General features: G+C 56.5%; 2 protein-coding genes across 3 annotated transcripts in view; both read right to left on the bottom strand.

The window, feature by feature from the left end:
- Positions 1-1,359: 1,359 nt before the first annotated feature.
- Positions 1,360-8,922, bottom strand: LOC133354184 (WAP four-disulfide core domain protein 3-like). 2 transcript variants are annotated; one of them, XM_061570824.1, is made up of 9 exons: positions 8,818-8,922; positions 7,309-7,542; positions 6,708-6,875; positions 6,155-6,301; positions 4,481-4,633; positions 4,146-4,298; positions 3,337-3,492; positions 2,117-2,272; positions 1,360-1,543 (listed from the first exon to the last, which is right to left on the bottom strand). In XM_061570824.1, the coding sequence occupies exons 1-9, from the start codon at positions 8,912-8,914 to the stop codon at positions 1,530-1,532; spliced, it is 1,278 nt and encodes a 425-aa protein (XP_061426808.1). In that variant the 5' UTR covers positions 8,915-8,922; the 3' UTR covers positions 1,360-1,529. The 2 variants fall into 2 exon arrangements, with proteins under 2 accessions (XP_061426808.1, XP_061426809.1); XM_061570825.1 differs by lacking the exon at positions 4,481-4,633.
- A 15,570-nt stretch (positions 8,923-24,492) lies between these two features.
- LOC133354061 (balbiani ring protein 3-like) overlaps positions 24,493-26,290 on the bottom strand; it is a 52,607-nt gene continuing 50,809 nt past the window's right edge. Inside the window, exons 25-26 of the mRNA XM_061570611.1 lie at positions 24,607-24,963; positions 24,493-24,503 (exon numbers count right to left, since the gene is read on the bottom strand). Of these exons, the coding sequence (XP_061426595.1) occupies positions 24,493-24,503; positions 24,607-24,963 (368 nt within the window). The remainder of the gene's footprint in view (positions 24,504-24,606; positions 24,964-26,290) is intronic.

The following is a 26,290-nucleotide window of genomic DNA, read 5'->3' as shown; positions in this document are numbered from 1 at the left end:
ATCCACGTATTTAACAAGTCACGCATCTACATTCACTTTTAAAACTATCGTTCGCCCATCCATTCACTCACGCGACCGTCTGAAAAAGGAGTCCACACGAGGCGATCGTGCCCCTGTGGCTCAACCATTTGCGGTTGACGGCGACATTCGTGTACGCATCGCGACTGAACTACTCGCGATGATGCTGCTGCTGCTGCCGCTGCTGCCACGGAAGGTCACGTGCACCGCCACCACCTGGCAGCATCGCGGGTCCCAGGTCACGTGCACCGCCACCACCTGGCAGCATCGCGGGTCCCAGGTCACGTGGAGGCTGGGAGGTTCAGCCGCATTTGACATGTTTTGCACACAACATACGTTGTTTTTATTCCATACATTTACCGTGCAAGTTCGAAACATCTCTTGGGGGATGGGTTAGTTGGTGCCTTGTGCGTGACTGGGTAACTCCTCTGCTAACTTTCAGCTGTTTTTAGGATAACTTCCACATTAATTAAAATAAATACCTGTCGGATACCAAACCTGCTGTGTCCGCTCCAATGAACTATTGAGTCTCACCACCTCATAACAGACCCCAGAGGAGCTTTGTCCACGCTCTTGGTTGCACGTTTAGGGGCCATGATTAAGGGCATAATACATGCAAATAAACTAATAATAAAGGTCAAGAAAGGCGGAAATAATGCGTAGCAATGCGACAACGTCCACACGCATTACACCAGTCACTATGCGAGAGAGAGTGGTGGGAAGAGAGGGATGGTGGGGAGCTGGGAGATGAGGCGACGCACGGAGGGACACCGATGCGGGGCGATTTGAAACCGCGGATACACAAAACCTCGTGCCGCAATGAGAAACTTGGTGTGCCGAAAGGAAAACCAGGGATACGTAAATACCGAGGATGTGAAAAAACGTGGTGGGTGAGGGATCGCTGTCCCCGTGAACCTGGGTGGTACAAACATTCAGAGGTAACGATAATCGTTTGCGCCGACCTGCTCCTGAAAAACTACGTAAGGAACCCGAGCCGATCATCCCGACTGCTTGGTTCACGAACCGGGCTCCGCTTGCTCCCCAGTGGCCGTGGGCACGTGGCCACGTGTCTTCTCGCGCGTGGCCACGTGTCTTCTCACGCGTGGTCACGTGTGTGGTCACGTGGCTTCTCACGCGTGATCACGTGTGTGGTCACGTGTGTTCGCGCGCTGCGCTGGTGCGTCACGTGACAAGGCGACATTCCGCCACAGAGCGCAAGACGCAAGCACACGGACACAAAGACACTCGGCCACAGGATTCGGCGCATAGCACAGCACAGCACTTTATTGGACACAGCCATCGGGAGCTGTAGAATGAACATAGCGAGCGAGAGCTGCAGACCGCAGACGGCCGGCAGAAGGGTGGGGGGGGGGGATGCGCGGATCGCTCCTTGTGAAGCTCCTCGCTGCTAGCGTGGGGAAGTGGGATGATGTGCCAAGCCGGCCATAGCGGACTCCTCCTCTTCCTCCTCCTCCTCGTCCTCCTCCTCTTCATGAACCTCACGGCAGCACTCAGCCAATGGACTCTGAAAATCAAACAATGTGCCAGCGTGACGGATAGTGCTACACATAAGCTGTGTCCTGGGCATGTTATGCATACAAATGATGTAAGAATGATGCATTACATTTAAATTTGAAAATGTGCATCTTGCCCCACCCCAGATGACCCCCATGTGAACTCTGTTAAGGTCGCTCATTCCTCGGCCTGTGCACTGCCCTTGCCATCTCACAGAGCGCCTTTAACTAAGGCGCTCATGTCTCTCTCTCTCTCGACATGAACATACAATAAGATGAGGTAGAGACCATAACAGGTGCACCCACAAGACGGCAGTGAATCTCGCCAAGGTGTCCCCGTGTCCACGGGGCAGATCGATGGGGTGTGTGGGAGGGAGGGAGGGGGGGGTCATCTTTGTCAGTCGACCCGCGGCACCTGGGTCTGCCCCGTGACCTCCTGCCAGCGGGCGTTCGACACGTCACGTGGCCTTAACGTGCACATAGCCTTGCACAGGCGTCGTGGTGACGTCACCGCTCCTTCGTGGTGAGAATGGCGGCTGCTGTTGTTGTTATTTTGGGGGGTGGGGGGGGGGGTCCGACCTCACCTGGCGCGGGATCCACACAGTCCACGCCACACATTGCGAGGCAGCACTTCTGCTTGCCGGGGCAGCCGGCGTCGCCCGTGCAGTCCTCTCTCGGTCCGGAGCAGCCGATTGTCAAGAAGGTGTCCCGCCGGATCGGGCACCGCCCGGCCTTCACCACTGCGGCGAGCACGCGGGGGGTGGGGGGGGGGTGATGGGAGGGCTCACAGCTGAGACGGGACATGAATCCATTGCTGGTCCCTAAGCTCGGAGCGCCAGGAGGGGTTCGATCTCGCGTTGTGCCGAGAACAAAAGTTTCGGTGGCAAGGCAAGGACCGAGCTCTGATAAATCAGGGTCGGGGGGGGGACAACACCCTACTTAGACGGGGGGGGGGGGCTATGCAAGACACGACTGCGCCCCCCACCTCATTTCTCTCGACTCACTTTTACTAACATAGCTACGGGTGTTTTAAACCCCGTATACAATTACATGTCAGGCTCTCACTTTACCGCATTTTATTTGCACCTTGCATTGGGTTCAGAAGAAGACGGTCTCAGAGTGACAGTATTGATACAGATATTTAGAAGGTAATAATATTCACTATTAAGCATATCGTGGGTCTTGCTTGCATGCCGGCCCATCGGTCTATGACAGCCAGGATGCGTTAATCAGGCTTGGCCCATGGTAGACCGCAGGTAATTATTTTTTATGAACATTTAAAAAAATAATTCTTAACATGTTTTAAATTTGTTTATCTGTTGATTCGTGCCCTGCGTGCCCCTGGGGGAGATGGGGGGGTGTCACCTGGCTCCGCAACCACGCAGCCAACTCCACCCCCACCCCGATGCGGGGGGCTGGGGGTGATGGAGGGGTGGGGGTTGTGATGGAGTGGGGGGTGTGGGTGGGGGTTGTGATGGAGTGGGGGGGGGGGGTGATGGAGAGAGATGGGTGGTGGTGGCGTTTGGGGGCTTGTGGTGATGGAGAAGGTTGGGTGGGAGTGGTGATGGAGTGGGGGGGATGGAGGGGGTAGGTGGTGATGAAGTGGGGGGGGGGGGTGATGGAGGGGGTGGGTGGGGGTGGTGATGGTGATGGAGTGGGGGGTGGTGATGGAGTGGGGGGGGGTGGAGGGGGTGGGTGAGGGTGGTGATGGAGTGGGGGGGGGTGATGCAGGGGGCTGGGTGGGGGTGGTGATGGAGTTGGGGGGGGGTGATGGAGGGGGTGGGTGGGACAGTCCCAATCTCACCTGGCTCCGGCTCCACGCAGCCCACCCCACACGTGACGCTGCAGCACATCTGGTTGCCGGGGCAGGAGGCGTCGCCGCTGCAGCCGTTTTCGTAGCGGAAGCAGTTGATGCCCGAGTAGTCGTGGACGGGGCACATCCCGATCTTCACCACTTTAGCTGCAGCAGCAGCAGCACACGGGGGCCAGAGAGGGGGAGATGAGAAGCTTCGGGGCCACGCGTTTGTGGAGATCGCGCACGCAGCCAGCGTGGCAGCAAGGAGCGCTTGCCTAGACACATTTGGGAAATGGCCTCGAAGGATTGGCTCTACAGTACTATATTTATTATTTAAGGAAGCGTTATCGATTAATGTGTTGCAGTTTCGTTCTCTGCGCTTGTTCACCCAACGCAGCAGCATCACCAAGTACTGTGCATGACCTAATGATGGATTGACTCTTCATTAACTGAATCTCCAACCAACAACTTTAAATTGGAAAACCTCAAGTCCCATCTCAGGTCAACGTTAAAATGGCACTCACGGTCCTACCTACCTCTCCCCTCTCATCTCACTCTACTCCCCTCCACGCACTCTCCTACCTCTCCCTTCTCATCTCACTCTACTCCCCTCCATGCACTCTCCTACCTCTCCCCTCTCGTCTCACTCTACTCCCCTCCACGCTCTCTCCTACCTCTCCCTTCTCATCTCACTCTACTCCCCTCCACGCACTCTCCTACCTCTCCCCTCTCATCTCACTCCCCTCCACGCACTCTCCTACCTCTCCCCTCTCATCTCGCTCTACTCCCCTCCACGCACTCCCTGCTCCCGGCTTTACCGGGCGTGGTGCAGGCCATCGTGCAGCCCGTGTTGCAGCACTTCTGCTCGCTGGGGCACTGCGAGTCCGCGCTGCACTCGCCGCGGTCACGCCGGGACTCGCAGAGGATGGGCTCGGAACTCACGAATGGACACTGGCCGGGTTTGGGGGTCCCTGAGAAACAGCACCACGGAGACAGCGCCACGTCAACAGCGTCACCCACGCATCTGCAGCGTCACCCACGCAGCAGCAGCAGCTGCTCTCACACAACAAGGCGACTGGTGAGCGTGCTCGGCGTGATGAGGCGGCGAGCGACTGGTGAGCGTGCCTGGCACAGCACTCTCTCTACACACCACCAATACCCGAGGCTGGTCTCAAGCACTGCCGGCCACAGCCGTTGCTGCAGCATTTCTGGTTGTCGGGGCAGCTGTCGTCGTTGAGACAGCGAATGTCGCACGTCGGCTTTAAGCCAACGGGCATCGCTGGGCAGGAGCCGGGCTTCACGATCGCTGCAGCGGGGGAAGGAAATCGAGCCACGTGCATCATCAACCCGTTACGTTCGACAAACACAACGCGACGTTGGGCTTACGGAGCGTCTCAACAGACTTTTTATTTGACCAGGTAAGGCCCACTGAGCTATACAGCTATTTTACAGAAGTGACCTGGTCACAAATGATAGCTCAACGAAGTGGCTTATCAAGTGCAAAATTATAGCTGCCAAATACTAAACAGGCATGTTGATTCTAAATGAGGGAAAAACCGGAGGACCCGGAGAAAAATCCAGGCGTCAGTGTCAGGATTGAACCCACGACCTCCTGTGAACCAGGTGAGGTAGTCAACATCTGGCCACCGTGGCACCCCATGCAACCCGCAACTCACTTCAGCACAGCCCCATGCCCCAGTGTCCCCATACCCTGCGTGTGCGTGCAATGTTCCTGCTGCAACTCTTGTGCCCTTGCCCAGGGCGGTGCGGGTCAAATCACGCCGTGTGGACCTCCCGATGCCTTCAAGCGAAACCTGAAGTATTACATCTGACGCCGTGACGTCCAAGCGCGGGGGCCCCCCAAAGCGCGGGGCCCGGGGCGGTCACCCCGATTTGCCGTAACTCCTAGGTACTGGCTCTGCGTTGACCCCCGTACCCCCGTGTCCTTGTGCCTCCCTGTCCCCGTGTCTCCTTGTCCCCTGTGCTCTTGTCCCGGCGTTCCAGCGCTCCGTGTTCCCACATCCCCGTGTCCTCCGTGACACCCACGCTGAGCCTTGGGGAACTTCCCCAAGGCTCAGCGAGGCACACGAAGGCAAGCCGGGCAGTAGCGGAGCTCGCGCAGAACCACAACGGCGACGGCGAAACATTCATCCCGCCGGCTACTCGATAAGGGATGGCACGCGGCACGGCGATTACCATCAGCCTCATCCACGCTCGCAGGCCGGTCCCGAGTCGCGCCGCACAGGGGCAGCTGCCACTCGGGGGGTGCCCTTCGGATTGCTTGGGAGACGAGGACGTCACCCAAGCGGCTTTGTAAGTTTGCTGGCGCACTGAAGCAACCACCGTGCATAAAGGCAAAGCATACATAATGACGATAACGATGATCATATTGGCATAATAACCATAGTAAGGCAATTTGTACCCAGCGCGCCAGTTCACACGGACGTGATGACGGCGACTCCAGGAGCGGAGTCAAGATGAGCGTCGTTCCAAAACCGGGCGAGGGAGGGGCGGGGCCTCTGGGGGAGGGGCGGGGCCTGTGGGGGAGGGGCGGGGTCTCTGGGGGGCGGGGCCTCTGGGGGAGGGGCGGGGCCTGAGAAGTCGGCGCGGACTGAACGCTGCCGCTTGCTGCTTGTGCACGTTCAGCAGCAGCAGTGTTCCACACGGCAGAGGGGGCTGCCACGGAGACACGAGGAGGAGGAATATGAATCGAGCTGCTGCTGCTGCTGTTGCTGCGAGGGCTATGCATGACGACGACGACGATGGTGGTGGTGGTGATGGTGGTGATGGTGGTGGCGAGGATGCCGTGACCTCCACTTGGCTGTACCGGGCTTGCTGCAGGCCGTCACGCAGCCCGTGTTGCAGCACTTCTGCTCCCCGGGGCACTGCCAGTCCGCGCTGCACAGCGGTGGGCGGTATGCACAGCGGATGAGCCTCGTGTCCACGAATGGGCACTCGCCGGGCTTGGGCTTCACTGAAAAAGAGAATGTCACGGGAGTGACAGACGACGATCCCCGTGCAGCCGTCACAGACTGTTGGGGCAAGTGCTGTTAGCGAGTGGCGCCAGTGAGGGGGGGGGGGGGGGGGCAGCACCACGCCCGGCCGCCTTTGTCTCCTTAGTTGCGATGATTACACACCGCACCAGGTACTCGGTTGCGGCAGAGTCGATCTAGGGGAGGAGGCCCAAACAATCGTCACTGGTGTTGGCCGTGAGCGGGACTCGAAATCGGGTCTGTGATGCGCCGTGCAGCTGTCCGCCGCTTGACAACGCACTTCCACCAACGAGTCCCGTAACCTCCGTGTCTCTCCGTGTCTCTCCGTGTCTCCCCGTGTCCCCATGCCCCGTGTCCCCAATCAGAGTCCCTCTGCGTCCCTCCCACCTGGCTTCACGTTTTCACAGCGATTCCCACACGAGTGCGGGCAGCACTTCTGGACGCCGGGGCATTCGCCGTCACCGCGGCAGAGGTCGTTCCTCCATTTGCAGCGTGGGATGGGGAAGGGGTCTGGGTCCTGACAACACCCGGGCCTCACCTCTGGCCTCACTTTGCCTGCACGCAGGCAAGGGCGGGGGGCGCAAGGGTCACAGGGGGTGGGGAGGGATCACGTCGGGGAGGTGGGCACAGAGGTCACGGAGGGGGAGCACAGAGGTCACGGAGGGGGAGCACAGAGGTCACGGAGGGGGAGCACAGAGGTCACGGAGGGGGGCCTTCCGTCTGGGGAGGGGGAGTTCCACCATTCCAGCTCCCCGGCTGGAACCGCGCTCGGCTGGCACGGGGTTCGCCTGCGTCACCTCCAGCGTCAACCGCACGCCGCGGCGCTGGGCACGAGACGCGACCCTTGACCCCGCGAGCGAGGGTCGCCCTCCACGGGCTGGGAGCTCGCTCCCCGCCACGCATCCCTGCGGTCTCCCCCCCCCCACCGCCTACACCGACGAGGGCGACTTCTGTACATCCGCAGGGTGCCGTTACGAAGTCTACCGACCTCGGAGCGTCCCGTCGCTCAGGCTCGCCTCTCCCAGCTCCACTTGGGTCGGCTTGAGAACCGGCAACTTCACGCCGCTCGCCCCGAGGACCTGCGGCTGCACGCAGCCGTGGCCACAGCCGTTGCTGCAGCACTTCTGCTCGCCGGGGCAGCTCTCGTCGTCCGCGCACGCCTCGTCGCACGTCCCCATGGCGCCAGGGGGCGGCGTAGGGCAGGAGCCGGGCTTCACGGCCACTATTTGGGGAAACAAAGAATAGAAACACGGACACCGTCACCCTGGTCAGGGCACCGTCACCCTGGTCAGGGCACCGTCACCCTGGTCAGGGCACACGAGCAGGCACGCGACTAGCAGGCAGAGACGCAGCGAGGGTGGCCCCAGCCGGACAGAGGGCGCTGAGCACCGCAGCGTTGTGCGGTGCGAGGGCTGCGCCCGAGGCGGAGCCGGGGCTGCCTTGGCGGAGTGATGCTCGGCCGAAAAAGAAAAAGATCCCCCATGTAGCCTTCACAGACCATTGGGACAAGTGCTGCTGGACAGGCGCCCTCCCTTCTCGATGCTCGTGACACGTCGAGCCCTCCCATCGGACACGTGCACCGGCTTGACTGATTCAGGCTGGCCTGCCTACAATTCACCCGGGGTGTAAACGGGCTGGATTGTGCGAGGAGCCCGCGGATTCTGGAAAGAATTGGACACAGTCCCATCGGTGAGGTTCTCCGGCAGGCAAGGCTGCGTTGGCTGGGTCATGTAGCCCGCATGCCCAGCCACCGCATGCCCAAGCAGCTTCTGTTTGGCCGCATAGAGGGAGGGCGTGGAGTTGAGCGGACTTGCTTAAGATCGGCACCAGCAGTTGTGACACACACACGTGGAGTGATTGTCCCACACTGAGACAGAGAAATAAAGGGGGAGGGGGGGGGCAACACTCCACACTCTGACTGCTCCGGGCACCAAGGGGACTGGCCAGGTCATTCAAGAGAAAAAAGAGCTCGAGGGTTGGGTGAGCGTCAGGTGGGAGCGGTTCGGCCAGGTGAGAGAAGACTGCGGGAGAGAGCGAGGTGTGGGCCGTACAATAAAGACCTGACCTTGGTGACAAAGAAAGTGGCTAGCCATCTTTCACACCGACATTGTAGCTTCGGTCAACAGATTCTGCTGCAACTGGGTTGGACCTCAGTGCTGCAGCTGCTTGGAGCCTGGGGCCTGCAGCCCTGAGGGCTCCCGCGCTCGTTCCGCCGATGCATCTGCCTCGAGAGTGATTCCTCAATTTCATTCCAGTTTCATGTCTGTCGTGAGAGCCCTCTGATTCCACCCGCTCGTGAGAGGCGCTGCACGAAGGTAGCGGGCGAGTGTTGTCAATGCGATGCATCCAGCTCTGTTCTAACGCGACTCTCTCTCTCTCTCTACTACATCAAAAGGTAGGACACAACTCTCCCCAACGTCAACACATCCGATTATCACGGCTGGCTACGTACCGAGCGAAGTTAGACTTCCAACAGAACAGCAGCAGTGGCACTCACCTGCTGACGTTGAGTGCAGCAGCAGCAGCATCGCGATCATCGTCATCATCGTCATCGGCAGTGCAAGTCGGGACGAAGCAGAGACCCGAGCCATCATCGTCGTCGTCGTGGTGGCGTCTGAGGCTGCTGCTGGTTCCTGCAGATTTATAAAGCTGCTCCATCCCCTCCTCCATCCCTCCCCCCGCCCACCTCTCCCCCCTCCTCCACCTCCTCCATCCCCCCCCCCTCTCCCACCTCCCCTCCCTCCACCCGGCCACTCACCCGCTCACCGCAATAGTGGAGCACAGGACAAAGATCCCCCATATAGCCTTAACAGGCTTTTGGGACAAGTGTTGCGAACGAGTAGCACTGGTGAAGGCCAGAACGGCACACGATGTCATGTTTACACACCGCACGAGGTACACATTTGAAGCTGAGTCGACCTAGGGGGAGGCCTAGGACAGGTTCAGATAATCGTCACCGGTGTTGGTGGACGCGAGCGGGAATCGAACCCGGGTGGCCTGGTTGGTACTGGCAGTCACACACAAGACAAGCCAAAGATCCCCCATATAGCCATAACAGACTGTTGGGGCAAGTGCTGTTAGCGAGTAGCACCTATGAAGGCCAGAACTGCACACCAGGGGGGTGGGTGGCCACCACCAAGCCCGGCCGCCTTTGTCTCCCTTGTGGCGATGTTTACATACCGCACCATGTACTCATTTGAGGCTGAGTCTACCTAGTGGAGGAGGCCCAGAACCGGTTCAGATAATTGAAACGAACCCGGGTGTCCGGGTTCGTGGCGCAGTAGTCACAGGGCCGCACGCCAACACCTCTCATCGCCCGCTTGGCCGACGGCGGCGGTCGCCACGCGGGGCGTGTGGTGGCGCGACCCGCGGCAGGGCGGGGGTCGCCCTTGCTGTGGCGGGGGGGGGGGCTCCCGGGGGGGGGGGGGGGGCTGGAGAGAGCGGCTCTTTTTACACTCCGCAACAGGTACTAAGTTTTGAGGCTGAGTCAAACTCGGTGAGGCCCAGGACCAATTCAAAAAATCGTCATTGTTGTTGGTGGCCACAGTCGCACACTGCCGGAGAGGTTTTTACAAAAGAATCCCCATTGCACGGCTGAGCCGAGCTCGTGGCTCGTGGCTCGGAAGAGCGGCCCGCGACACTCCACGTGAGAGCTGGGAGAGAGACGGCGAGAGGGAGGGGGGAGCTCGGGGGGGAGCAGGGGGGGAGAGGGGGAGCTGGGGGGGGGGGATCTGCGGGGGGGGGGGGGAGTTGGGTGGGGTATTTGCATAACCCCCACCATCATGCACGCGATGATGCTGTCACCGCGGTTTCATTTCACATTGCGAAGTGAGTTCACGATGACTATATAACCACATGTTTAGATATAATATAGACACAACTATATATAGTTCAGTAATTGCCATGATTGCGGTAGAGGTGCAGCCCTGCAATTACTGGCCTCACCACACTGCTGACGGAAGAGGCTTCCACTATAGTTAGCTACGTACGGTGTGAAAGAAGTTCAAACCCACACAAAGTGAGCTCTGGAGATATCCTCCAGTGTACTACTATTCCTCCCACCACTGCCCAGACATTTTTATGAGAGGGAAGGGGATTACTCGCACTTTACCCCACCACACGTGCCCTGCCCATCGCTTGTGAGATGAGAAAAACGGCAGGACAGGAAGAGTGACAGAATCATCATCTATCCATCATCAGCAACCCCACAATCCTCCAACACGGATCTAACCTGCCGAGGAAGATCTTGGTCCTCCTTCAATCGGATCCGGACACTCCATGGAAGATGTGGGGACACTTTCTCCAGAAATGGAAAATTAACGAGCGTCCAGTTTGTGACTGTGTTGGTGCGACATCGAAGACCGTACCACACATCGTGAACGACTGCCCCCAATCCTTCAACAGCGATCTGACAGAAATGCACGCGTCTGCTCTTGAGGCAGTCGAATGTGGAAATCAAATCTCGACATCAATTTGTAATCTGATGCAATCCCCAAAAATGCCATACGAAAGAGAAGATAATTTCATGAGCCACATTCGACCTACTGCTGGATGAAGGCCTCCCCACTTCGCAGCCATCTCTCACGGCCTTGCAAAGATGATTAAACTAAACTTATTTTATTTGATCAAGTAAGGCCCACTGAGCTATCTCTTTGTCAAAAGCGGCCTGGCCACGACTGAGAGCTCAACGAAGTCTCTGATCACCACGTGGGCATTCATAGCAGCAGCCAGACACTCCTAGACGCGTGTCTACAAATGTGGAAGCAACAACTGGAGGAGCCCGATAAAAATCCACGCGACCGCGGGGAGAGAGACGCGCAACCTCCAAATATGCAGCAGCAGCAGGCGCCAGGGTCGGGATCGAACCCACGACCTGATGATGATGATGATGCCACAATCCTGCAGCTTGCTCCTCTGATTCCTCAGCTGATCGTCTCCACGACGGTCATCCTCTCGGGAATTTTCCCCACTTTGGCTGCCACTCTGTCACCAGTCTTGCCCATCGGCCGTCAAAACCAAATGCCAACGCAGTTTGGCCTCACACAGCACCCACAAGATGCTGTCCAGTAGCGGAAGCGACGTTGTCGATGTTCCCGTCTCGCGGTGCGTCCTGCTCAGCCCGCTCGCTCTGCTTCACACTCGCCACGATGTCTCTCACGTGCGTTATATAGTTTAATTCATGTCACAGTAGTTTTTAAAACTGTATTCATGCGAGAAAGTTACACTGAGTCGTACGACTATTTTATCAGGAGGGTCCTGCCGCAACATTGGGTGTTTATTTATGCATTTATTTGAAGACGTTTTCAGACAATTATTGAGAGGTTATGCACGTGGGGCGGGTATCTAGCACCCAGAGAAAAGCCACGCGTGCAAGGGGGCAACACTCGATCCCGGTACAGATGGAATCAGGTGTCGATTCATTCGTCCACTTTTGATGTACCGCCTCTTCCTGGAGAGCCAGGGCACGGAACCTCGTCCACGCCCACGGGGAGTCTCAAGACATGTCCCGGTGAGCCACCAACCCTCGCTGCTGCTGCTGCTGCTGCCTCCACAGTGGCGGATGTTCAGTCTCCTTGTAATCCCGACAGTCAATATGACCATTCCACCCCACGCTTGCGATTCACGGTATAGCCGGCACCGATTTCCAACCTTCTGTCAGCACAACGGCACGCTGCCTTTTGTAATCAAATTCAACGTTACAAAATCACCCACACCCTGCTCGATGCCGGCCCGCCTTCAACAATTGCCCGGGATATACATATGTAGTAAGTTGATGAGGAGACGATGAGGAAGTTGAGACACACTGTTTATTAACTCCGGGACAGATACAATAGTTGAAGGGGTATCGGCCCCTTCACCCGTACTATGGGAAACCCACCCTAGTACTAAGCCCTCTGTCCTGTCCCCCAGTCCTCCTCTACTGGGCTACGGGAGGCTGACTGATCTGGCCCTGGCAAGCACAGATCTCGGCACCAGCTAACCAGCCTTGCCCTGATAAGGGCAGCGGTCTGGAAGCTCTTGGGCCGCGCCACTGGCTTACCCGGCTCGGCCCTTATAAGGACGGCGAGACCGGGGAGTCCCAGGGCCTAATCTCCGAGTCTTGGATCTTCACTGGTCAGCTTCGTGTCGAACTGCCTCGAGCTCTTTGGGTTCCACCTTTTATAGGGATCGCCTCCGAGGGCTGGGGGCGTGGGCAATAACTGATGCGGACGTCGGTGTGACCCCCCGTGTATGTGAGTGCCGACAGCCCTGTGTTTGTTGTCCGCCGTTTCTCCCGTAATAACCCCTACATCACCCCCCCCTGTACAGCTCGCAGCCGTCCCGGCTGCAACAATCCCTCAACCCCCAAGAATAAAGATTAACACCGTCAATACACGTGTGCCTCGTAACAGTAACAATAACAAGAACAAGCGTAACATCAACCGATGGTTCCCTAAAAAAAAAAAAACCCCCCACCCGGAACCGCAACACATATACAGAACGGTATAACAGCACATGCAATCAGCATATCGCGATCACACGCGTACATTGAAGCACAATAGCAAGCAAATCTGCAGGCGACCAACACACCATCAATCCCGTCGTAACTTTTCAACCACAACACAGTTATTCCCTCTCATGCAACGACCGCATCGCACACAGCACCTCGCAGCATAATACAGCCCAAAAAAACATTTTTTTTTTCAATTAAGCCCATCGCGCACGGTGACCCACGAGATGGTACAGCACAGGATACCCGACGCTCCCACGTTAATAATTAACTTTACCATCAAGATAACAACTCCACGCAGCAGCGCACACACTCCCTTTGAAACTCAGCAACCACAGCAGACTCTCCGTCCATTCCCAACACACGCACACACTTACATGGACAGCAAGCAACAAGCAGATAGCGTGGTCATCGTTATTACACACACATACAACCATTAAAAAAACATATATACAATGAGCGGGTTCCGCAGCAACGGAACACGCGCGGAAAGCTAATCATAACAACCGGCGCGTTTTGGCGCGAGTCCGTGCAGCGGGCCCGTCACAAGGGGCCGGCTTGGTAGAGTCAGTGGCAGGTGTCGCATCAGCAGGTGCCTGGTCGTCCGGTTTCCCGGACGTGCCAGCGCCGCCCCCCACGGGGGAGGCTGGCAGCCCAGAGGGCTTCAGTCCTGGGGCTCCTGAAGACGGGACAGTCATTAGTGGATCAGAGGCTGGCATCGATCCCACCCCCCCGGAGTCAGAGGACTCCCCACATGTTCGGCCATTTACGTGGGAGGAAGCGTGCGGAGCAAAAAATGGCTTTAACCGTGAAGGGTGCACAAACCACCGACGCTTCCCCCACTTAATGCGCACACATTGAGGCCGCACAACCTGCACAATTTCAACGGGGCCCCTCCATGGTCGCAACAACTTAGCCGAGGTGGCCAATGGCACCTGAGGGCAGTGCAACCATGCTCGGTCGCCCGGGTGCCATTCGTGCGTGTGAGTCCGGCGCGACCGCAATCTCTCGTTTTGTTTCTGGCGAGAGTCAGAGTTTTGCATGGCCGCCTGCCGTGCCTCCGCCAAGCGAAGGATGTTAAATTTAACATGGTCGGCGATTTTCGACTTAGCATGAGGCGCGGCAATCGTCAGCTGAGTCGCGACAGGCGGGTCAACCTCGCGACCATACATAAAAAAAATGGCGAGAACCCGGTCGCCGCGTGAGGAGCCATCCTGTATGCCGCCAGGACTCCCCCGATCCGTAGATACCAATCGTTTTGGGACTCAGATACCTGGTGGGATAGCATGGACGTAAGAGTCCTATGCAAGCGTTCCACCATCCCATCCGTTTGTGGATGGTAAGGCGAGGTACGAACTTTCTTTGTACCCAGAAGGCCACATACCTCGTGTAAAAGGGTACTAGTGAAATTCTTTCCCTGATCGGTCAACAACCGTTCCGGAGCGCCTTTGTCGAGGACGTAGCCCTGAACAAAAGCCTCCGCAACGGCCGCTGCGGACTGGTTGGCGAGGGGCCAAGCCATAGGCCATCGCGTGAAATATTCCACGCCAACCAGCAGGTACTTATTACCCCTCGGCGTGGAAGGAAACGGTCCCAAAATATCAAGGGCGACCAGCTCGTTAACCCGGGTGACCGAAATGGACTGGAGCGGTGGACTGGCTCCCTTCGCCGGCGGCTTCCGTTGTGCACACTGGGTACAGGACCGCAGCAGATCGTCCACGTCTCTTGCCATGCCCGGCCAAAAGTAATTAAGCTGGAGCATGGCAAGTGTTTTGAGGGTACCCAGGTGCAGGAGCCGTTCATGAGCAGCCCATACAGCCCTACCCCTCAACGTGGAAGGCACCACCAGCCTGTGACGGCGGATCGTCCCGTCCCAATGCATGAGTAAGCCCTGGCACCACCCCCATGAGTCAACGCCCGACTTCCCTTGACCTGATCCTTCCGCGCGACGTCGTAGCGCCAGGAGGGTCGCATCCTCCATTTGGAGGCGACCCCACTCAGTACTTGACAAGCCAAGTAGGGAATCACTCCCACCCTCCGAAATAGGACCAGCGTCCGAAGGAGTATCAACTGCGGCCGCAAGAACCCGATCCCGGCCGTCACTTGCCGATTTGCAACGGCACGAACCCAAGAAACAAGTGCAATCCGGGGCGATCGGCAGGCGTGATAGGGCATCGGCGTTGGTGTGGCGAATCCCCTTCCGGTAAGTTGTCTCAAAATCGAAATCCTGCATGATCTCGAGCCATCGGGACAACTGCCCCGATGGCTGGTTAATTCGTAGGGCATACTGCAACGCTGCATGATCTGTACGGACGATGAAATGCCGGCCGTACAGATATGGCCGGTACTGTTGGATAAAGAACACGATAGCCAACAGTTCGCGGCGGGTGACGCAGTACCGCTGCTCGGCCGGGGACAGTACTCTACTACCATAAGCCACAACGCGCTCCACGCCACCCACAATTTGTGACAGCACGCCTCCAATCCCGGTATTGCTTGCGTCCGTGTCGAGCACGAACGGCATGGAAAAATCGGGGTAGCTTAACGGCGGGGCCCCCACCAGGGCATCCCGAAGAGAGACAAAAGCGGCGTTCTCCACCGGCCCCCAATGAAATTTGACCCCTTTTGACGTCAAGGCATGTAGTGGCTTAGCGATGGAAGCAAAGTCCGCAACAAACCGGCGGTAATATGAAGCAAAGCCGATGAAGCTTCTAACCTCCCCCACCGAGGTGGGAATAGGCCAGGAGCTGACACAACGCGTTTTGGCGGGATCGGTTGAGATACCTGACCGGCCGACGATGTGACCCAAATATTTAACAGATTCGCGCAGCAAATGGCACTTTTGTGGCTTGAATTTCAAATTAGCAGCGCGCATTTTGAGAAAGACGGCCCGAAGCCTATCAAGGTGTTCCTCGAACGTCTTACTGAATACGATAACGTCATCCAGGTAAATCAAACACACCTCCCATTGCAAGCCAGCGAGGACCAATTCCATCAGGCGCTCGAACGTCGCGGGAGCAGAGTGTAATCCCATGGGTAAGCGATTGAATTGGAAGAGGCCGTGCGGCGTTCGGAAAGCTGTTTTGGGCCTGGATTCGTCGTCCAAGGGAAGTTGCCAAAATCCTGAGAGCAAATCCAAAGTGGAAAAGAATCGCGATCCCGCGAGGGCATCCAGCGATTCGTCCATTCGAGGAAGCGGATAAGCATCGGCCACCGAGATCTTATTTAATCGCCGGAAATCAACGCAGAACCTTAGGGACCCGTCGTGCTTTTTGACCAACACTATGGGTGCACCCCAAGGGCTGGTCGAGGGAGAAATGATGTCTGATTTCAACATGTCATCTACAGCCGATTTGACATGATCCTTTTCGGCGGGACTTAACCGAAAAGGATTTTGGCGGATAGGAGCGTTGTCACCGGTGTCAATATGGTGGCGTAGCAATTTGGTACATCCGATATCGTATTTGTGTTTACTGAAGACGTCGGAAAATTCTCGCAATAAGGCGCGTAATCTAGCACGTTGTGCGTCAGACAGGTCAGGTGACTCAGCACACAACGCATCCAGCCAAACCTCGTCAGCGTCTGAGGCTAATCGCGTTTGAGAATCGGTGGCCACCTGGCCAATGATCGGCGTTTCCGCAGGTACCGGAACCGCATGTGCGAACACGGTACCTTGCGAAACCACTGCCGTCCGTGTCCCGACATTGAGGACCGCGATAAACGGGTCCCCATCCCCTTTAACAATAGTCTGGGCCGTCACCAGATCTGGCCCACTCACCCCGGCTCTAGATGGTCCCAAAATAACGCCCCGGTCAGAGACTCCTTTATCGAACGGTCGACGCAAGCGCAGGGGTACCAACATCTGTGCCCCCGGGGGTACACGCACCGTCCGAGCAACAAGCGCCTGTACCGTAGCACAGGCAACACGCACGGCAGGGGTGGCAGGTAGGAACGTCATACGTCGGCCCGATGGAAGCTCGATGCATTGCTGGTCAATCAGAATTTTGATGGGCAATTTGGCCAAAAAGTCTGTCCCCAACAGGCACGGAATAGCCAGCGAGGAGGAGACGAACACCGGGCCAGATAGTTTAATGTCCCCTATCGAAATTTGCGCTCGAATTTGACCGATAATACCCAACGAGCCCCCATTCGCAGCGTAAAACGGTATATCGACAGGGAGCAACGGGCGACTCTGAACGGGCAGGATATTATAAATCAAATCTGAAATGATAGTTGCCGAAGCTCCCGTATCGACCAATAGCCGTACCTCCACCCCGTCAATATGCCCCGCGACAACGGACGACCCCGCTGATGCAGCCACAACTCGGTGAGCCAACTCGGACCATTGGCCCGGTTGGAGCGCCCTCCCCGACATGCCGCGACCCGACGCACCAGCACCCAACCCCCGAGAATTGTGTATCGGACCATGTGATAGGAAAGTGGGTGTGTGTGCAGGCCGAACATGTGGGGTGCCATGACTTGCCCGAGGATGTTGCGAAGGCTTGTGAGGAGGGCCGTCCGCAGCTCCAGGTCTCGCACCGCGCTGTCGAGGAGCCCGGCATCCGGACGCCACGTGGCCCCGGAGGCCACAATTATAGCAGACGACGAGCGTTCCAGAGGACTTGGGCTGGTCTCGGTGGCTTGGAACGTCCCGAGCCGGTCGCTCGGCAGATCGCCATCCTGCAGAACGATCCGCAGCGAAGGCTCCCTCCATTCCAGAAGAGGTTGCCGCCACGGTGTGTCGTGCAGCAGCTTTGTTCGCCTTCCTCCGCTGGGAGATGAGATTGGCGTGAATGTGCCTTGCAGCCCGCAGTGATGACATATCCGCATCGTCCTGCGCTAAGATGGTGAAGTCCAGATCGTCAGCCAGCAGCAAAATTTTCTCGGCCACCATCGCATCGATCCCCTCTTCATCCATACGCGGGAAAGCGTCTTTCGCCAATGACAGCAGGGCCGTGCGATAAGCGAGTGGCGATTCCTTATCACCCTTCTGCCGTTCATAGAAGAGCTGGCGACAATCGGAGGGCGGCCCATAAACGGTGGCCAGCAGCTGCAGCGCCGACTGAATGGTGGAGCGTGCCGACTTGGGTGCAGCAGTGAGGGTGCCCAGGGCGTCGCCGTCCAATAACGCCGGGAGAGCACACAGCGCCTCGTTGTCCGACCAGCCTGCCATCTCTTGGTGGGCCAAGAACCGGCGCTGGAACCCCCCCCAATCGCCGTCGCTTGCAACAAATACCTGCAGGGCCGGCAGGCGTTGCTGGAATGTCGGCTCCGTCTCCGATCCTCTTGGAGCGTCTCTTGCAGCATCCGTAGCGCGTCCCCGTACTGTATGGTCGGTGCTGGCGTCAGCTGGTGGTGACGTTTCAACCCCTGATAGGCTGCCACCGCGACCCGCCTCCGCCGATGACGTGGCGGCTGCTGGCTGGGCACCGTCTCCCGCGTGACGAGCTGGGACTCCTCCCTCCGCCCCTACTGTCTTCGTGGCGGGATTTTCGAGTCGCCCCGCTGTTGTAAAGGCGGGAGTTTCTGGCGGGCGTTGTCCATCTTCCCGCCGCGTCGCTCCTCCCGGCCCCAGGCGAGTTATTTGTTCCAGCATAGCGGCCGCTGCATACAAGAGCTCCGCCAGCCGCGAGTGAGCCAACGCCAACTCGTCAGTCGACGTCCCGGCCCTCTCCGACGGCCCCGCCGATGTCGGAGCCGGCAGCAGTTGTGCAGGTACGTCGGCGGCGATGTCTTGCACTGCCCCTCCCTCGTCGTCATCCTCTCCTGGGTCTTGGGCACGAGTCTTCCGTCTCGTATCCATGCTTGGCCCACTTCCAACACCAGATGTAGTAAGTTGATGAGGAGACGATGAGGAAGTTGAGACACACTGTTTATTAACTCCGGGACAGATACAATAGTTGAAGGGGTATCGGCCCCTTCACCCGTACTATGGGAAACCCACCCTAGTACTAAGCCCTCTGTCCTGTCCCCCAGTCCTCCTCTACTGGGCTACGGGAGGCTGACTGATCTGGCCCTGGCAAGCACAGATCTCGGCACCAGCTAACCAGCCTTGCCCTGATAAGGGCAGCGGTCTGGAAGCTCTTGGGCCGCGCCACTGGCTTACCCGGCTCGGCCCTTATAAGGACGGCGAGACCGGGGAGTCCCAGGGCCTAATCTCCGAGTCTTGGATCTTCACTGGTCAGCTTCGTGTCGAACTGCCTCGAGCTCTTTGGGTTCCACCTTTTATAGGGATCGCCTCCGAGGGCTGGGGGCGTGGGCAATAACTGATGCGGACGTCGGTGTGACCCCCCGTGTATGTGAGTGCCGACAGCCCTGTGTTTGTTGTCCGCCGTTTCTCCCGTAATAACCCCTACACATAGACCGATGCGTCTTCCAGGTGAGACCCGCTTGTTGTCGGGTACATGAGGCTGAATGCGATCGTGGTTTTGACTGGAGACACGATAGGTACCACAAGAGACTCTGGCTCACACACCTGTATAGCATGGGTTCGCTGAGAGACACACACTAAGTCAGGAGGCAACACACGTTTATTCTATGCACCACAACGGGATAACGACGTACACTGGGCCAGGACAGTCGGCACACTGCCTGGCCGACTCTGCCGAGCACGAAGACCGAAGACCCAGGGGAAGACGTAGCACGGAGGACTCCACTCCAGCAGACAGCCCCGACCCAGCCTCGGGACCTCCCTTTTATGCCCCCAGCGTGGCCTGGCTCCGCCCTCGGCCACGCCCCCTTCTGGAACCTACCAGAAGGTTCTAGGCCATACCCCACGTGTCGCTTCTGTCACCTTTGGCCCACATCCTGACCCTGGCCTATCACGTGCCCTTGCCAGCCAACCGGGCTGCTACGTCCTCAGATGCCCCCTCTCTGCCAGCCACCAGCACTACGCCCCCTAGGGACCCGCTCCGTGACAGTGCAGGCCCCGCTGGCAGAGAGGGCTACTACACTCCCAGTGCCCCTCTCTACAGTAACTGGCGCTAGGCGCCGTAGTGCCCCGTTCTATGTCACTACACATGTAACAGACTGTTGGGGCAAGTGGTGGCAGGGAGCACCTATGATGGCCTGGTGTGACCAGCACCACGGCCGGCCACCTTTTGTCTCCCCAGTGCTGATGGTTACACACTCGACCAGGTACTAATTTCAGGCTGAGTCGACCTAAAACAGGTCCAGGACCGATTTAGATACCCAGCAGCGACATTAGCCGTGAGCAGAAATCGAACTTTTGTGGCCGGGTTCGTCATCGAGTGCGCTAACCATGTGCGCCACCGCTCCCCACACACGCACCCGCAACGTGGAACACGGGAAGAACATGCAACACGAGGTTACCCGTCGTGGGAATCTCACCCACAACTTAGTTTTCTTAAAAGACATCAGTGAAGCATCAGTGAAGCATCAGTGAAGCCACTTCGCGGCCACCCTGCCACCCAAAAACAACCATCACGAGATTGAGTCACGACACTGTCACTCGCTCGCCTTTCAATTTGAAATGAACAAATGTAATCCCCGGCGCCGTCACTTGAAGCAGGGCGGAGCGGCACAATTAATTATTGGCGACGGCTTTGGGACGAGGCCGCAGGGCCGCGCCTCGTGAGGCAATCGGTGGACGCGAGGCGGCCGGGCGACTCTGCCGGACACGCCGGGACACGCCGGGCACCCCCAGCCAGGGGGAGCCGACACGTGACTCCACCGCGGACCGCGTCTGCGCCACGTGGTCACCGCGAGTCCAGTGGCCCTTCTTCTCCTCGCACCTCTCTGGTTCTCAATCGTAGACAACACAAAAGGATGTTAATAAACACACGGGGTTTGATGAAACAAAGTTGTTGTATTTACGTGTTCGTGCTTAATTTGTGTTTAGATGATTCACCTTCTAAACAAAAATCTGGCAGGCAACAGAACAACTGCCTTGGTCGATGTCCTTGCGCCGTACGAATGGCAGTGCCAATAACCACGTGACAAGGCAAGCGACAAAGCGTTGTCGGTCGACGCAGGAGTCTCGTAATCGTCACGAGTTGCTTCACGGAACGCGTCCGTCCCTCCTCGTGTCAAGTAAAGAGTTGAGTCTCGCGATGAACAGATCACACTGCACCGCATTCACGACAGATCACACTGCACCGCATTCACGACAGATCACACTGCACCGCATTCACGACAGATCACACTGCACCGCATTCACGACAGATCACACTTCACCGCATTCACGACAGATCACACTGCACCGCATTCACGACAGATCACACTGCACCGCATTCACGACAGATCACACTTCACCGCATTCACGACAGATCACACTGCACCGCATTCACGACAGATCACACTTCACCGCATTCACGACAGATCACACTTCACCGCATTCACGACAGATCACACTGCACCGCATTCACGACAGATCACACTTCACCGCATTCACGACAGATCACACTGCACCGCATTCACGACAGATCACACTGCACCGCATTCACGACAGATCACACTGCACCGCATTCACGACAGATCACACTTCACCGCATTCACGACAGATCACACTGCACCGCATTCACGACAGATCACACTGCACCGCATTCACGACAGATCACACTGCACCGCATTCACGACAGATCACACTGCACCGCATTCACGACAGATCACACTGCACCGCATTCACGACAGATCACACTGCACCGCATTCACGACAGATCACACTGCACCGCATTCACGACAGATCACACTTCACCGCATTCACGACAGATCACACTGCACCGCATTCACGACAGATCACACTGCACCGCATTCACGACAGATCACACTGCACCGCATTCACGACAGATCACACTGCACCGCATTCACGACAGATCACACTGCACCGCATTCACGACAGATCACACTGCACCGCATTCACGACGATAGGGCGACTCTGCGAGTGCCCAGGCGTGAAGCTCCACCCAGCGCAGCCAACTCGCCCGCTCTGCAGCCCGAGGGCGACGCTTCCCCTGCACGTCGAGTCACAGGAGGAGGAACGATGGCCACGGGCAGTGGCCTGCAGCCGTGCCGAGAGACGCTCACATCCACCCGCTCGGCCCCACGGGGGCCCAATTATTGGGGCTTCGGTGTCGCCCAGTGACTCCCGATTCACTGCAGGCTGACTTGCCAGCTCTCGCGTCTAATTGGCACCACGCCTCGTAATCAGGAGAGAATTATTGATCCCGCCCAATTAGGATTCAGCCCCATCGCATATCAATAGGAACGTATATGGAGACGACGTGGAGCTATCGTCATTATCCTGGGTCACCATTGTGCGACATCACTACCCAGGGAAGCTGTCTCACTGTGCGCGAGGCGCGCGTGCATGGGGGAGCTAAACACAGCACGTGGCAGGGTCGGCGAGCTGCATGATAAACGGCGCGTAGAATCGCGTCCCTTATGGGCGAGACGAAGGGAAGAGCAGCTCAGGAGGAGGATGAGAGATTCCCGAGTGGCGGCGTAATCTACTGGGCTCACGATCGGCGCAAACAGACAGCGCCGGACTCGGAGCGTCGCCTGCCTTGCCGCCCAGAATGATGATATTTACACAAGAACTCGATTTACGAACGAGTTCGGTTCTAGAAGTCCAACTTTACTCCTGTCGATACCAAACTTGTTGTACGGAATATACACTAAACATGGGGAATGGCTTTAAAAGTTGTATAATCTCCTGTACATGTAGATGCCACTGGTTCTTCATGCTCTGCAGGTGTAGATGTCACCACCGCCATCTAATGCGCGGCGGTTAAACTTACGACTCTCGGTCCGAATAGGCAACTGGACATACGGACAGGTTTGTTCGTATCTTTGAAAGGTCGTAAGTCGAATTTTCGTAAGTAGGGGAGTCCCTGTACTGGAGAAATTTGACGAGCTATAAAGTTCACGGGAGCCACTGAAGGGGAATAAGAGGCAGTGAGTGGAGAAGCGGCAGATCTATTCAAGGCCCAATTGAGTGACTGAAAAAAATCACGTAGCAGGCTTTGACGGGAGTTGACGATGCTGTTGGCGCCCCGCTGTTGTGCAAATGTACGTTGAACTTCTTTCGCACCGCACATAGCCGACTTAAATAAAGGCGTCCTGGTTGTAGTTATACCTTGGCTGTTGTGTCTCTGAGAGAGAGTGGGTGGGCCACGACATAGCAATGGTGACACATCACCTGCAATCTACTTCGGTGGGATCACAGAGCAGCAGCAACATCGCCCCCTACTGCGCAAACTTGGCAGAACCCTTCTGAAAAAAAGTGTCTGAAGACTCATCAGAGCTCTCCTGGACCAACGAGTGCAAATAACCAAGTCGAAACATTCATCCTAAGTGAACGCAAGCTTGTTCGATGTTTGATAACAAGCGGCCCACCACCACTTGCCTTGGCAGCCGAGTCTAATGTCGTGTGACCTCGGCTCGGCTCTCGCACCGCTCCTGTCGTGCGATGCGTTGTACTGCAAGTATGACGATTCGTGGTTGCAAATTCGTGGCTGGAAAGGGATCACTGTACTTATTGTGTTCAGCTTAGGTTCTACTTTTTGATAGTCCGTTTTGTGCTAACCAATGTAGCAGCTTTGTGTTCTATCTTCGCTGGGCAGTACATCAAGCGGCTCTACAAATATTGATTCCCTTCTAGGGGTACCGCGCAAATATTTGGAATATTCCGTGTTCGGTCACAGGGAGCACGATGTTCTCTCCCGCGGCACCACAGAAGGCACAGCACGCACAAGGACAACACTGGGCCACTTGAACAGCATTCAGCGCAGAGCACTTTTATTGGACAGCCAACGGGAGCTGTTGAATTGCCATAGCGAGCGGCTGCATCCAGACAGCGGGCGCGAGCGAGCTCGGTCGCGTCACCGCGAAGCCCCAGACACGGGACGAGAGACGCTCTGCAGCGGGAGCAGCAGCAGCAGCAACAAGAAGCACGTGGAGCAGCTGGGCGTGGACTCTACTCCTCCTGCTCCTCCTGCTTTGTATCAGACTCCGCCTCCTTCCCGATCTGGTCTAACACTGCAAAATAAAACAATCAAGCGTAAGAAAGCCATGTTATAATCAACGACTCGTGAGCCACAACTGGGCAGGTAGTCTCAGAGTGAAGCTGCCAGCCCCCACCCCCACCCCGCTCGGGACTGTGGCGAGGCGCCATCCGACAGGTTGTCCAACCCCCTCTCGGCTCGGGCGGTACACGACGGGAATCCATCCAGCAGGAACACACAGACGCCATCGAATTGCTTCCCATCCCTAGTACATCTCATGAGCATCATCGGTTGATTTCCAAATCGCATAAAAAACACAGGTGTACCCATTAGCTTCTATGAACTTCACAAAAAGCGTCTCCATCTGTCCCTGGTGATGGCGAGTGGTGGTGGGGGGGACGAACGCCCAATCTCACCCGGCTCTGGATCCACGCAGCCCACCCCACACGGGACGCTGCAGCACCTCTGCTTGCCAGGGCAGTCGTCGTCACTGCTGCAGCCGTCGTTATAGCGGATGCAGACGATGCGCGAAAAGTTCCAGACCGGGCACGACCCAGCCTTCACTGGAACACGCACCGCACAGGCACGAGGGGACGAGCACATCAGGCATGAAGCTATTTTATATGGCAAATAGAAGCACCATCGTGCCTGGGGGAGGTCAGAGTGGTGTCTGCAAATAAAATAAATGCAAGAAAAAAAATAACATAACATGTATAGGTCAGACCTGTGCTAGCGTTATTGGACTCACAATTCATGCGATTAATTTATTTGTTAACTTAAATTGCAAACTCTCTATAAAAACTAGAAGCACGGAGAGGCAAGCATGGTGTACGCTTGGAGTTCAAGATCCAGGTGTAAGAACTAGGATTAGAGAATGTGTTAGGAGACATCATTGACAAGTGGACGCGATGGCAAGTGGACGTGATGGCAAGTGGGCTTGAGTAGATCATGGCTGCTGATGCGAATGATGACGCTAGCAGTGATGATGGCACGATCTTCCTTCTCTCAAGACTGGGGAATGATTGAGGCTGGCGCACACCTGGCTTGATACAGATCAGCTCGCAGCCCGTATTGCAGCACTTCTGGTTGCCCGGGCACTGCCAGTCGTGCTGGCATTGGTTGAGGTCAGGGCGGACCACGCATTTGATGCGCCTGGTCGTGTCGACATACGGACAAAATCCGTTTTTGACTGAGAAAACAATCGCACAGCAACGGCCAAGTCAGCAGCTGTACTCAACATTGCGTTCAAACAATAAGGAGATAACATTCTGCAGCATCCACATGACGAGTTTAATGGATGCATTGATTGATTAAAATCAGGTCAAGTTCTAGATATTCATCGAATCAGATATTAATCGTGTGACTTTTGCACCTTGAATGTATAAATGTATAATTACATTAATTGAATTACCCAATTGCTTAAGGGGGTGTATGGGAGTGGTCAATGCAGTACTGGGGGTCCTCGATATACGTCGTCTTGATATTCGCTGTTTCGTACTCACATCACAGACTTTTTTATGAACACAACGTAAAATCTTCCCCATATGCGTCGTTTTTGACTCGGTTCAGCAAAGCCGAGTGTAGAATATCGTGCGTGAGTGTGTCGTGGTTAGCACGCGGAGCCCACTTCGATTCCTGCTCACGGCCAACACGACTGACGATGATCGTTTTCGACTAAAATCAGCTGAACTCGGCTCTGGCCGGGGGGAGAGCCATAGACGTACCGTACAACTCGCACGAGCGCCATCACATTCTCAGTCCCATCGCCCCGTCGCGCGCGTAGCTACGAGTGCTCATGGTAATCGGCGCCGACTTTATCGCTAAATATCGTCGCAACCCTTCAACACAACCCATCCACTCCTCATGACAAATATATGTTTTCCCATCTGATGACGGAAGCGCCCGAAACGTCGTGATTTATTTTAATATTTTATTTTATACCTACGTGACTTTACCGAAAGAACCAAAGAGTATGACAAATATAGGTTAAGGTAAAATCTTTAAACAATGCTGTTAAAGATTATGTGCCTTTTTTTTACAATAAAAATTGTTTTCTGTTTGATTAATTTCTATAAAATGTTGAAAATGTGTTTTCTATTAAAAAAATAAACGTGTTAAAGTGTACAGGGCTGCTGCGAAATGCTCATCAAAATGGTTTTCAGTGAAGTGTTTGATAAGTCTAAATGCTGTTTAAAGCTTCTTGAACTCAGAATTGGTTGTGTACATTGCGTTATATGGAATAGTACAGGTACTGTACGTGGTTTTCTGTAAATGTGTAGTGGGTCGTATGGAGGCGGAGTCTTCTTAGGAGGCAACACGTATTTATTTAACAATAACACGAAGGGGTAACGGCCCCTTCTACCCGACGACCTGAAGAGGTACAGCCGCCGGGCGAACGTGCCCTAGTCACTGGGACCACCTCATCTGAGCCCTCCGGCTCACGGGACCTAGGGGAGGCCGACCCGACCCTGCCAAGGTCCCCGGGTCTCGACCGCTGGCCCACTCAGACCCGGCCC

Source organism: Lethenteron reissneri, chromosome 46 (genome assembly GCF_015708825.2).
Source record: "Lethenteron reissneri isolate LAM-NWPU_2019-01 chromosome 46, ASM1570882v1, whole genome shotgun sequence".
NCBI classification, from domain to species: Eukaryota; Metazoa; Chordata; class Hyperoartia; order Petromyzontiformes; family Petromyzontidae; genus Lethenteron; species Lethenteron reissneri.
This window is presented reverse-complemented; position numbering and strand designations above follow the sequence as displayed.

Coding starts and splice junctions, on each gene's coding strand:
- LOC133354184 (XM_061570824.1), bottom strand. CDS start 8,914: ATGATGGCTCGGGTCTCTGCTTCGTCCCGACTTGCACTGCCGATGACG. Junction 6,876..7,308: donor GAGCGACGGGACGCTCCGAG/GTCGGTAGACTT, acceptor GCCTGCGTGCAG/GCAAAGTGAGGCCAGAGGTG. Junction 2,273..3,336: donor CTGCGTGGAGCCGGAGCCAG/GTGAGATTGGGA, acceptor TGCTCGCCGCAG/TGGTGAAGGCCGGGCGGTGC.